This window comes from Carcharodon carcharias, chromosome 3 (assembly GCF_017639515.1).
Source record: "Carcharodon carcharias isolate sCarCar2 chromosome 3, sCarCar2.pri, whole genome shotgun sequence".
In the NCBI taxonomy this organism is placed as follows: Eukaryota; Metazoa; Chordata; class Chondrichthyes; order Lamniformes; family Lamnidae; genus Carcharodon; species Carcharodon carcharias.
Window position 1 is genome coordinate 228830318 of NC_054469.1, and position 14052 is coordinate 228844369.

At 47.4% G+C, this 14052-nt stretch overlaps 1 protein-coding gene across 1 annotated transcript in view; it reads right to left on the reverse strand.

Moving 5' to 3' along the window:
• The window catches only part of acad11 (acyl-CoA dehydrogenase family, member 11), a 156044-nt gene that overhangs the window by 127602 nt on the left and 14390 nt on the right, over nt 1–14052 (reverse strand). The window contains 2 exon segments of the mRNA XM_041184521.1: nt 1620–1697; nt 12654–12780. Of these exon segments, the coding sequence (XP_041040455.1) occupies nt 1620–1697; nt 12654–12780 (205 nt within the window).

Here is a 14052-nt window from a genome sequence, read left to right on the forward strand (position 1 = left end):
GTGACCAGAGTATCACATCAAGTAGCTACTGAGACACAATTGTGCTAATATGTGCTCATTATCCTCCTCATCTAGCCACAGTCCCAAAGAACCATAGACAAACTCTCTCCATTAGACAGGAACAATTTTGGCAACTCACAGCTTGAGAGGTGGCACTCTGTGAGGTACCACAGCCAGTATGGGGACTGAACCTGTGTCATCGGTGTTATTCTGCATTGCACTCTAGCCAAGTGAGCTAACCAACCCCCCAAGGGGGAAGGAGTTATACTGCTGCTAAGAGTGGCATTGACAGTGGCCGTGAATGTTCTACCACAGAAACAGCACTGCAAATAATCTAAGCTGTTGGAATTGGCAGCCTAGTGGTTACATTACTGCAATAGCAATCCAGGTTAATAATCCAGGGACATGAATTCATATCCCACCACAGCATCTGTGGAGTTTAAAAATCAATTGATTAAATAAAAGTGAAAAGCTAGTATTTATCATGGCGATTGCATTGTCACAAAAGCCAATCTGACTCACAATGGCTATTCTTACTCAGTCTGGCCAATATCTGACTCTTAACTGCCCTCTGAAATGGTTGAGCAAGGAGGAACCTTGCCTTCTCAAGGGAAATTAAGAATGGGCAATAAATACTGGACTTGCCCAGTGACACCTACATTGAATGAATAAATAAATAAAAGCTCCTGAGCAGCAGAGAGTTGGTGGTAGTGAGTGGTCTGCAAGATGGGAAGAGGAACACTTCCAGCTCAAAGCTTCAAAACAAGCTCTCTATAATCATGCCATTATGTACACTCCACGAATGGCACATTGTCATAAAATGGTTTCCAAGTCTCTATTTTTTTCTGAGACCAGGTCCAAGTTTCTTAATTGGTTTTCCTGGCTGTGACATCATTTCTGAGAAACCAGCTTCTGGCTGGGCTGCTAAAGAAGCGGTGTTATTGGGGAGACGGAGTTTCAGCCTGTGGGCAGAGACAGCTGGGCAAATGTTTCCCTTTCCGTTCAACAGAAAAAGAGAAGAGAGCTGGACAGGGTTAAGCAGCTGAAGCTAGCTGAGAAAACTGAAACCATCGAGCTGCTCGAATAGTTCAGATGAGCAGAGCAGCTTCTACAAGAGCCAACCATACTATGGAGCGGGGAGATTTGAGGGGTTAAATGAAGGGGAGACCGGAAATCTTCGCCATCATGACTCTCCTGACCCAACAGTGAAAGGTTCTACAAAAGTGTGCCTTGTTGGAGATAACTGTGTCCAAGGATCTCAGGGGGAGCAAAGCAGCTGTCATAGGCTACTAGGGGATCAGACCTGGTGTGATGAAGAGTGGTCGAACTCTCTAGGGGAGTGCATGTGCTGTCAGAGAAACACATGAGATTTGGCCCTGCTGCATCAGCTTTACACAGCATAGTTTAGAGTTTCTACTGAGCACAATTTGCCTGTTTGCTCATGTTTAATCCATGGTGATCTTTGTTTGATTATTACAGTAAAATCCTAAAAAGTGAAATCTTATCCATCAGGTGTTTTATCCCCATTGTAGTCGAATAGGAGTAACACTTTTTTGTGTTACTTGTCTCCACAGGGATCATAAAAACAGACACAAAAGTGTAAAACTACTTCGAGTTACCTTCAGTGCCTCTATAATGGGGGGTTTCTGCCATCTGAGAGTTGAATGCACATTTCTGGCAAAGTATTCTGCAACCTCCTGGATAAAAAGAACAGCATGGTTTGAACGATGTAATACATGGTGTACAATGATGGCCACAATACTGATTATCCATCCAGCTTCACAACATACAGTAACCTGCAGAAACGGCTGCGACTCAATTGCAAGAATCAAAGGATTGCGGTTCAAGTCCCACGCCAGGGACCTGAGCACAAAAAGCTAGGTTCACACTCCAGTACAGTGCTGAGGGAGTGCCGCGCTCTCAGGGGTACACATCTTTCGGATGAGACATTGAACTGAGGCTCCATCTCTCCTCTCATGTGGGCGTGTAAGATCCTATGGCACCATTTCCAAAAAAGAGCAGGTCTCTTGCATCCTTGCGAATGTTTGTCCCTCAATCAACGTCACTAAAAACAGATTATCTGGCCAATGTTACGTTGCTGTCTGTGAAGAGCTTTGGGATGTCCTGAGGTTGGTGAATGTTAACTGGCTGAATATTCATCCAGCAAAGGAAGAAACGGGAGCCAGTCGGTCTTCAACATCAGTTTACTTACAAAACCCAGTATAACATAAGGTGTTACCACAGGTGAGAACTGGCCCTTATATAAGTGTACCAGCCTGTCCCCAATTCATATCATCTGCTCTTAATCACAGCTGGAGCATGCACTCAAGTCTCAGAGCATTTACGACATAAACAGTGAAAGGTGCTATATAAATGCAAGTTTTTCTTTCTTTTCTTGACCTTGGTATTTGAGCTAATGTTCTAGACAATAGCTTGGAGACGAAAACATTATTTAATGGCATGTCGAAAGCTGTCAAACAGTTAGCATTCTGCCTCCACTTCCTCTACTGAAAATGATAAATAATGTCTGGGATAGCTTCACTGGCACCAGAAGGACAGTTCGAGGCCAATCACCCAGATCCTGTTCCTACCCAGATATTTATCAAACCCTTTTATAAGAAGCTAGCCGAGACTGCCCGAGCTATTCTAGCTGAGGGTCAGTTCCATGCATCCATCACTCCGGAGGTCGGGAAATTCCTGCTCTTATCTGTGGTTTGCTAACTTTGTCCCTGCCTCCTCTCGTTCAGTTCAGAAAGTCCAAAATGTTTACACCTCCGTTATCTATTGAGCGAATCAATCCATCCATACCCAAGAGGGAGGCAGGGGCATGGGGGAGGTGGTGGCATAGTGGTATTGTCACTGGACTAGTATTCCAGGGACCCACAGCAATGTGGCCAGCTCTTAAATGCCCTCTGAACAAGGGCCATTAGGGATGGGTAATAAATTCTGGCCTAGTCAGTGACACCCACATCCCATGAATGAATATAAAAAAAAACAAGTGAAATCTGTTTAGTGAAGTTAAGCCTTTTACATGAGGCCCTCAAAGTGATGATGTTGGGAGACAATGGTGTAGCGGTAATGCCACTGGACTAGTAATCCAAAGATCTACACTAATGCTCTGGGGACATAGGTTCAAATCCCACCGTGGCAGTTGAATTCAAATTCAATTATTAACAAAAATCTGAAACTGAAAGCTGGTCTCATTAACAGTGACCATGACAACTATCATCATTAGTCATAAAAACTCATCTGCTTCAATGATGCCCTTTAGGGAAAGAAATCTGCCATCCTTACCTGGTCTGGCCTACACATGGGTCCAGAACCACAGCAATGTGGCTGATTCTTAACTGTTCTCAAGGGATGGGCAATAAATGCTGGCCTTGCCACCAAGACCCACATTCCATGAATGAATTGTCAAAATTATAGGCCACAAGGTTACAACAGTGGATTTGCCTTTAAGGTGGACATTGAACTGCAGGTGATCCAATAACCTGGAGAGAAATACACGGGGTGACAATTTGAAAATGTTCCTGTTCAACATCCACTGCAAACAGGCGATTGACAGCAGGACCACAGCCTGGGTCCCCCAGTGACGTTAAGTGGAGGGGGTGGGGGTGCCCTATTAAGTACCACAGTTGGAGCTTGTACATTGGATTCTGTGGCATGGATTGCCATTCCCTGTAGTCACCATACTGGGCATGAACTGGGCCTCATCTCCACAACCAGTGCCAAGTGTCAGAGGGTTCTGAACGCAATAGTATGAGCAACCTCAACTACACCATCAGAACTTTTGTTGAGAAAATTATATTCAAGTGGCTTTAATGTACTGGGTATATTGGTAGAAAGTATCCCTTCACCACTTCTTACATCCTGGGCAATGCCTAATATGCAGAGACTAGTGGGAAGGTGTTTGTTATATTTCTGAAGAATTTTTTCCTCTTCCACTCATCAGGACAGATGCACAACTGCCACATTTCAAAGGCAACAACAATTTATACAGCAGATCGACTGGGGTCAACTTGTCAGCCCATCAGCACCCTTTTCTCTTGCAGCACAAATTGTTCCTCCCTTTGAAATTTGGCATTCTTGCATCTGTCCTGATGCGTGCAAGACAAAAAGCTTCGACTGCATGTTTCTCTTTTCAGCAATACACAAGTTCTGTACTACAAATTCTCCAGCCAGATCTTCATCGCGGTTCATAACATTCATCTGAAGATCATGATCCTGTTTTAACAGTTCTGCTTTATCTGAATTTGACTACCATGCTATTACTTCTGGGACCCAAATCAACAACAACTTATATTTATATAGCACCTTTAACACAATGAAACGTCCCAGGGCGCTTCACAGGAGCACTTTAAAATGAAGTAGGGCACTGAGCCACGTAAGGAGATATTGGGTCAGATGACTAAATGCTTACCCAAAGATGTAGGTTTTAAGGAGCCTCTTAAAGGAGCAAAGGGATCAGAAGGGAAGATTTCAGGAGGGAATTCTTGAGATTAGGGCCCAGGCAGCTGAAGGCATGGTCACCTAATGAGGCCGGAATTAGAGTTGAGCAGATATCATGGAGGGTTGTGTGGTTGGAGGAGGTTACAGGGGCCATGGTTGATTTGAAAACACAGGTCAAGAATTTTAAAATCAAAGCATTGCTTGAGGGGGAGCCAATGTCGGTCAGTGGGCAGAGGGGTGATAGTCGAACAGGATTTGGTGCCAGTTAAGACACGGGCAATATTACAGAGGCGGAAATAAGCAGTCTTAGCGATGCCACAGATATGAGGTCGGAAGCTCACCTCAGGGTTGAAAGTGACGCCAAGGTTGTGAGTGGTCTGGTATAGTCTCAGACTGTTGTCAGGCAGAGAGATGGAGTCAGTAGCTAGGGGATGGAGTGGGGTCTAAAAACTAATGGCCTCAATTTACTTGGAGGGGCAAGGAAGAGATCGGAAAGACCTGTACTTTGGGGTGGGGGGGTGTGGGGACAGTTTGGAAAAGCAATGATGGGAGAGAAATGGGTTGGGGGTGGGGGACAGTGGGGAGTGAAGAAAGAGAAGGAGTTTCAACAAAGGTACTTTAGAGGCAATCCTGAAAAATCCAAAACAAAAACAAAAATACCTGGAAAAGCTCAGCAGCTCTGGCAGCATCTGCAGAGAGGAACAGTCAACGTTTCGAGTCCGTATGACTCTTCACCAGACTCTGATGAAGATTCTGATGAAAAGTCATTCGGACTCGAAACGTTAACTGTGTTCCTCTCTGCAGATGCTGCCAGACCTGCTGAGTTTTTCCAGGTATTTTTATTTTTGTTTTGGATTTCCGGCATCAGCAGTTTTTTTGCTTTTATCTTAATGGAAAGTAGGGAACAAGCAGGACCTGAGACAACGTGCGATGACTGCCATCTTGTGGCCAGCTGTGTCTTGTACACATTATACTCAGGATAGGTTGAGCAAAGTCAACTGGAGGAAATCAAAATAGATTCCACCTATGGAGATTTATAAGACAACGGTGAATTCAGGTCATCAAACCTTAAGCAACAACTATGAATGGAGTGCAGCAGGCCAGGACAGTGTGGAGTCTCATTAGGGAGTGCAGCATCTTCCAGTGGTGCCGCACTCCCTCAAGTCACGAGACAGGTCAATGGACTGGATGAATCCAGTTCCCCCCCAAACCTCCGCCTGATTACCCCACCAGCTGGAGGGGAGATGGAACCTCCCCTTCCTCCTGTAATCACCTTGAGGTGTTCACCAGCAGGACAGGAAGAGCTGGACGCCTCACCAAACTTCTCCTCTGAGGTCCAGTGGTCCTCATCATCACAGTCCCCGGGCTCAGCCTCGTACAACACCAGCAGTGCTCAGCCCTGAGGCAGACAGGGCAGCATCAACCAGCCCGGCCGGGAGACGTCCGTGATAACGGTGCAAAAGCCAGAACCGAAGGCGACGCCTTGGAGAAACCTTTTGCAACCTTCCAAGCCAACATTAGTGACAGTTTGCTTTCAGAGACTGCTGACTCTTTGTTCTGTTATTAACACATTCTGCTATCTGACCTTTATGCTACTATTAGCACCTGCCTTAGTCTTTAACACAATCATTACCACTCCCTTTGTCTTGTGTCCACGACATCTTTGTCAAATCTCTCCTGAGCTCCCACTTATTCCCCACCTTCGATTTTGCTCCACCTGCTCCAACCCCTCTTAAACGGTATAAAACCCATCACGTTTCTACTTCTCTTTAGCCCTGAAGAAGAGTCTTACAGACTCGAAACGTTAACTCTGCTTCTCTCTCTGCAGGTGCTGCCAGACCTGCTGAGATTTTCCAGCCTTGTCTGTTTTTATATTAGTGACAGTTCAGCCTGCATCCTTTCCTACAGTGGAAAAGGCAGGTCCACTGAGCAAGGCAAAGATTGTGGATGGAGGAAGGAGACTGAAGTAGACGCCTTCACAGCTACATAACCAGGGACTGAACAACCATGCGAATCTATTGTTCCTCACGTCCCTGGGATGGCCTCCCTGGAAAGCTTTCTCCTTCTCCCATCTTTCTCCCAGGCCTCTCGCCAAGAGGAGGGATTTCTCTGGGTACTGTCTGTACACCGAGAGATAAGATGGTGCTGCACCACATTGAAATGGGAGTTCACATTGCTCATCATTTGTGATGGGGTTGTGCTTTTTCGCTGTTGGTTAATTGTTTGCGTGCGATTTTTAATGAATGAGCCGGGTGCCCACAATGAATTTCCGAATGCACAGTTTGAACGGAGTTTAGCCTCAGCAAGGCTTCACCACAGGTGCGGTTAACCAACCGTCTGCAAAGTTGGTGCGTTTGATGTTACTTAATGTTTTGAAAAAAGACCGTCTAGTTTTGAGGGAGCTGGACTCTCTCCTGGGTGATCCCCATGTCGTGAGGGAGATCCGGCCTGTGGGTGGCCGGAATGTGGGAAGAGTCTCCAAATGCTTAGGGTTTTCGGAACTCGATGATCAGCAATGGACACTCCACAAGACACAGGCAGGTGAAGGGGTCCTGGAGCTGGTCATCTCTTAGGCCAAGGGCCTGCAGACTGTGACTCACAAAGGGCTTGTAAGCAACGTTGGCAGAGAAGGTGCAGAAAAGATTTACGAGAAGGGTTTTAGCAACAAGGGACTTCAGTTACATGGATAGATTGGAGAAGTGAGTATTGTCATCCTTAGAGGAGAGAAAATTGAGAGGAGACTTGATAGAGGTGTTCAAAATCCTGAGGGGTCTGGACAGAGGAGAAGCTGTACCCATTGGTGGAAGGGACACCAACCAGAGGACACTGATTTTTAAAAAGTAATTGCAACATGAGAAAAAATTCCTTATTGCAGCGAATAGTTAGGATCTGGGCTGCACTGCCTAGGGGAGGCAAACTGAACCATAAGAAATAAGGAAAACAAAAACAGAATTACCTGGAAAAACTCAGCAGGTCTGGCAGCATCGGTGGAGAAGAAAAGAGTTGACGTTTCGAGTCCTCATGACCCTTCGACAGAACTTGCGTTCGAGTCCAAGAAAGAGTTGAAATATAAGCTGGTTTAAGGTGTGTGTGTGGGGGGCGGAGAGATAGAGAGACAAAGAGGTGGAGGGGGGGGTGGGGGTGTGTGGTTGTAGGGACAAACAAGCAGTGATAGAAGCAGATCATCAAAAGATGTCAACGACAATAGTACAATAGAACACATAGGTGTTAAAATTAAAGTTGGTGATATTATCTAAACGAATGTGCTAATTAAGAATGGATGATAGGGCACTCAAGGTATAGCTCTAGTGGGTTTTTTTTTATATATAATGGAAATAGGTGGGAAAAGGAAAATCTTTATAATTTATTGGAAAAAAAAAGGGAAGGGGGAAACAGAAAGGGGGTGGGGATGGGGGAGGGAGCTTACGACCTAAAGTTGTTGAATTCAATATTCAGTCCAGAAGGCTGTAAAGTCCCTAGTCGGAAGATGAGGTGTTGTTCCTCCAGTTTGCGTTGGGCTTCACTGGAACAATGCAGCAAGCCAAGGACAGACATGTGGGCAAGAGAGCAGGGTGGAGTGTTGAAATGGCAAGCGACAGGGAGGTTTGGGTCATTCTTGCGGACAGACCGCAGGTGTTCTGCAAAGCGGTCGCCCAGTTTACGTTTGGTCTCTCCAATGTAGAGGAGACCACATTGGGAGCAACGGATGCAGTAGACTAAGTTGGGGGAAATGCAAGTGAAATGCTGCTTCACTTGAAAGGAGTGTTTGGGTCCTTGGACGGTGAGGAGAGAGGAAGTGAAGGGGCAGGTGTTGCATTTTTAGCGTGGGCATGGGGTGGTGCCATAGGAGGGGGTTGAGGAGTAGGGGGTGATGGAGGAGTAGACCAGGGTGTCCCGGAGGGAGCGATCCCTACGGAATGCCGATAAGGGGGGTGAAGGGAAGATGTGTTTGGTGGTGGCATCATGCTGGAGTTGGCGGAAATGGCGGAGGATGATCCTTTGAATGCGGAGGCTGGTGGGGTGATAAGTGAGGACAAGGGGGACCCTATCATGTTTCTGGGAGGGAGGAGAAGGCGTGAGGGCGGATGCGCGGGAGATGGGCCGGACACGGTTGAGGGCCCTGTCAACCACCGTGGGTGGAAAACCTCGGTTAAGGAAGAAGGAGGACATGTCAGAGGAACTGTTTTTGAATGTAGCATCATCGGAACAGATGCAACGGAGGCGAAGGAATTGAGAGAATGGGATGGAGTCCTTACAGGAAGCAGGGTGTGAGGAGCTGTAGTCGAGATAGCTGTGGGAGTCGGTGGGTTTGTAATGGATATTGGTGGACAGTCTATCACCAGAGATTGAGACAGAGAGGTCAATGAAGGGAAGGGAAGTGTCAGAGATGGACCATGTGAAAATGATGGAGGGGTGGAGATTGGAAGCAAAATTAATAAATTTTTCCAAGTCCTGACGAGAGCATGAAGCGGCACCGAAGTAATCATCGATGTACCGGAGAAAGAGTTATGGAAGGGGGCCGGAGTAGGACTGCAACAAGGAATGTTCCACATACCCCATAAAGAGACAGGCATAGCTGGGGCCCATGCGGGTACCCATAGCCACACCTTTTATTTGGAGGAAGTGAGAGGAGTTGAAGGAGAAATTGTTCAGTGTGAGAACAAGTTCAGCCAGACGGAGGAGAGTAGTGGTGGATGGGGATTGTTCGGGCCTCTGTTCGAGGAAGGAGCTAAGGGCCCTCAGACCATCCTGGTGGGGGATGCAGGTGTAGAGGGATTGGACGTCCATGGTGAAGAGTAAGCGGTTGGGGCCAGGGAACTGGAAATTGTTGATGTGACGTAAGGTGTCAGAGGAATCACGGATGTAGGTGGGAAGGGACTGGACAAGGGGAGAGAGAAGGGAGTCAAGATAACGAGAAATGAGTTCTGTGGGGCAGGAGCAAGCTGAGACGATCGGTCTACCGGGGCAGTTCTGTTTGTGGATTTTGGGTAGGAGATAGAAGCGGGCCGTCCGAGGTTGGGCGACTATCAGGTTGGAAGCTGTGGGAGGGAGATCCCCAGAGGAGATGAGGTCAGTGACAGTCCTGGAAACAATGGCTTGATGTTCAGTGGTGGGGTCATGGTCCAGGGAGAGGTAGGAGGAAGTGTCTGCGAGTTGACGCTCAGCCTCCGCGAGGTAGAGGTCAGTGCGCCAGACAACAACAGCACCACCCTTGTCAGCGGGTTTGATGACAATGTCAGGGTTGGACCTGAGAGAATGGAGTGCAGTAAGTTCAGAGAGAGACAGGTTAGAATGGGTGAGAGGAGCAGAGAAATTGAGACGACTAATGTCGCGCCGACAGTTCTCAATGAAAAGATCGAGAGAAGGTAAGAATCCAGAGGGAGGGGTCCAGGTGGAGGGAGAATATTGGAGATGGGTAAAAGGATCCGTTGAACTGGGAGAGGACTCCTGCCCAAAGAAGTGAGCCCGGAGACGAAGACGGCGGAAGAAGAGTTCAGTATCATGCCAAGCCCGAAATTCATTGAGGTGAGGGCGTAAGGGTATGAAACTAAGTCCTTTGCTGAGCACTGAACGTTCAGCATCGGAGAGGGGAAAGTCAGGGGGTATAGTGAATACACGGCGTCAACTCGCAGACACTTCCTCCTACCTCTCCCTGGACCATGACCCCACCACTGAACATCAAGCCATTGTTTCCAGGACTGTCACTGACCTCATCTCCTCTGGGGATCTCCCTCCCACAGCTTCCAACCTGATAGTCGCCCAACCTCGGACGGCCCGCTTCTATCTCCTACCCAAAATCCACAAACAGAACTGCCCCGGTAGACCGATCGTCTCAGCTTGCTCCTGCCCCACAGAACTCATTTCTCATTATCTTGACTCCCTTCTCTCTCCCCTTGTCCAGTCCCTTCCCACCTACATCCATGATTCCTCTGACACCTTACGTCACATCAACAATTTCCAGTTCCCTGGCCCCAACCGCTTACTCTTCACCATGGACGTCCAATCCCTCTACACCTCCATCCCCCACCAGGATGGTCTGAGGGCCCTTAGCTTCTTCCTCGAACAGAGGCCCGAACAATCCCCATCCACCACTACTCTCCTCTGTCTGGCTGAACTTGTTCTCACACTGAACAATTTCTCCTTCAACTCCTCTCACTTCCTCCAAATAAAAGGTGTGGCTATGGGTACCCGCATGGGCCCCAGCTATGCCTGTCTCTTTATGGGGTATGTGGAACATTCCTTGTTGCAGTCCTACTCCAGCCCCCTTCCACAACTCTTTCTCCGGTACATCGATGATTACTTCGGTGCCGCTTCATGCTCTCGTCAGGACTTGGAAAAATTTATTAATTTTGCTTCCAATCTCCACCCCTCCATCATTTTCACATGGTCCATCTCTGACACTTCCCTTCCCTTCATTGACCTCTCTGTCTCAATCTCTGGTGATAGACTGTCCACCAATATCCATTACAAACCCACCGACTCCCACAGCTATCTCGACTACAGCTCCTCACACCCTGCTTCCTGTAAGGACTCCATCCCATTCTCTCAATTCCTTCGCCTCCGTCGCATCTGTTCCGATGATGCTACATTCAAAAACAGTTCCTCTGACACGTCCTCCTTCTTCCTTAACCGAGATTTTCCACCCACGGTCGTTGACAGGGCCCTCAACCGTGTCCGGCCCATCTCCCGCGCATCCGCCCTCACGCCTTCTCCTCCCTCCCAGAAACATGATAGGGTCCCCCTTGTCCTCACTTATCACCCCACCAGCCTCCGCATTCAAAGGATCATCCTCCGCCATTTCCGCCAACTCCAGCATGATGCCACCACCAAACACATCTTCCCTTCACCCCCCTTATCGGCATTCCGTAGGGATCGCTCCCTCCGGGACACCCTGGTCCACTCCTCCATCACCCCCTACTCCTCAACCCCCTCCTATGGCACCACCCCATGCCCACGCAAAAAATGCAACACCTGCCCCTTCACTTCCTCTCTCCTCACCGTCCAAGGACCCAAACACTCCTTTCAAGTGAAGCAGCATTTCACTTGCATTTCCCCCAACTTAGTCTACTGCATCCGTTGCTCCCAATGTGGTCTCCTCTACATTGGAGAGACCAAACGTAAACTGGGCGACCGCTTTGCAGAACACCTGCGGTCTGTCCGCAAGAATGACCCAAACCTCCCTGTCGCTTGCCATTTCAACACTCCACCCTGCTCTCTTGCCCACATGTCTGTCCTTGGCTTGCTGCATTGTTCCAGTGAAGCCCAACGCAAACTGGAGGAACAACACCTCATCTTCCGACTAGGGACTTTACAGCCTTCTGGACTGAATATTGAATTCAACAACTTTAGGTCGTAAGCTCCCTCCCCCATCCCCACCCCCTTTCTGTTTCCCCCTTCCCTTTTTTTTTCCAATAAATTATAAAGATTTTCCTTTTCCCACCTATTTCCATTATATATAAAAAAAAACCCACTAGAGCTATACCTTGAGTGCCCTATCATCCATTCTTAATTAGCACATTCGTTTAGATAATATCACCAACTTTAATTTTAACACCTATGTGTTCTATTGTACTATTGTCGTTGACATCTTTTGATGATCTGCTTCTATCACTGCTTGTTTGTCCCTACAACCACACACCCCCACCCCCCCCTCCACCTCTTTGTCTCTCTATCTCTCCGCCCCCCACACACACACCTTAAACCAGCTTATATTTCAACTCTTTCTTGGACTCGAACGTAAGTTCTGTCGAAGGGTCATGAGGACTCGAAACGTCAACTCTTTTCTTCTCCACCGATGCTGCCAGACCTGCTGAGTTTTTCCAGGTAATTCTGTTTTTGTTTTGGATTTCCAGCATCCGCAGTTTTTTTGTTTTTATCATAAGAAATAAGGGTTGGGAGTTTACCATACGGCCGGGTTTTCAAAAGGATATTGGATAATTACCTGAAGAGAAAACATTTGCAGCGCTACAGGGAAAGGGTGGGGGAGTGGGCCTAGCTGAGTTCTCTCGCAGAGAGCCAGCACAGACACGATGGGCTGAATGACCTCCTTCTGTGCTGTAGCCGTTCTATGATTCTATGATAAGCCACCTCTGAAACTGTGGCTAGAGTTTCTGATGGTGCAAGTGGACTTTAGTCAAACTCACAACAGCAATTCCATCTTTATAAATCATTCATCCTGTGGGGGATAATGGCAGATACCATACCTGCTCTGCTGGGTACAGGTACTGCCTTGTGAACTCTTTCAGCTGCCAAGGAACGCGCTGTCCCTTGATGGACTGCTGGAGCGAGCTTCTGGTCGTAGAAAACCTCATGCCCGATGACTCCACTTTCCTAAATCAGAGAGAGAGAGTGACAGCATTATCACCCGGCTGGCCAACTCAAGCTCGAGGTTACAGCGTTTGCAGTTTGCCCTTGGAGCTTTGACAGAACACTAGCTCTCCGCAGGTCAGGGGGCAAAGTTCGCCTCAGGTCAGACGGAAAGCTGTTGTGAGTGGTTCAACTCAGAGCAGAAAACATTGGATTCTTTTACAGATTCATGGCTCCCGCACAGAACTCCACTTGGTGGGGGGAATCTGTCCAAGCGGACGGACAGACGGACAGAAGGACAGACGGACAGTAAAGTGGTTGATTGAAAAATTATCATGGCAGCAAGTGCCGAATTGAGATGACAATACAAATAATTCATGACATTGTTATGGACAATCATTCAAGTCCAAAATACAAATAAAGTAGAAAACAATAAAAGGATTGCCCAATTATGAACATTTCAGTATACAAATAACAACAATACATTGCAAGATGCGGGTCTCCTTAATTTACAGAATGGAAATGGAAGGTCGCCTACACTCTGTGTTTTGTATTAAAGTCCATGGATCATACGTTGTCAGGTTGAGTTTATTAAATCCTCAATCATTTACATACTATTTATGAGTTTTATAAATTAGCGGGTTGAGCTATCTCATAGTCTATTTCTTCTACATCTTATTTATGGAATGATGTCTTTTCTTCTTAATTCAATCAAAAATTTATTTTTGATTAATTTAATGAATGGAAGATCCAGTAGGATCTGCTGACTGCACTCGAAACACAAGAGATAAGATTCTCGGTGAACCAAGCTTTGCTTCAATAGGGTTCCTAAAATCTACTGAGTTCTAGTTGCTCTTGGGCCCATCTGAGTGGCTCAGTGTGATGGAATAATCTCCACTTGCCTGGACTTGGACTCCAACAAACTCAAGAAGCTCGACACCATGCAGGACAAAGCATTCCGCTTGACTGGCATCCCATCCACTACCTTCAATACCCATTTCCTCCACCACCGACTCACAGTAGCAGCGGTGTGCACTGTATCCAAGACGCACTGCAGCATCTTATCAAGGCTCCTTCAACAGCACCTTCCAAACCCCCAACCTCTACTACATAGGACAAGGGCAGCAGATGCATGGAATAACTCCAGCTGCAAGTTCCCCTCCAAGCCACACACCACCCTGACTTGGGACTACGTCGCCGTTCCTTCACTGTCGCTGGGTCAAAGTCCTGGAACTCCCTCCCTAACAGCACCGTGGGTGTACCTACACCACATGGACTGCAGCGGTTCAAGAAGGC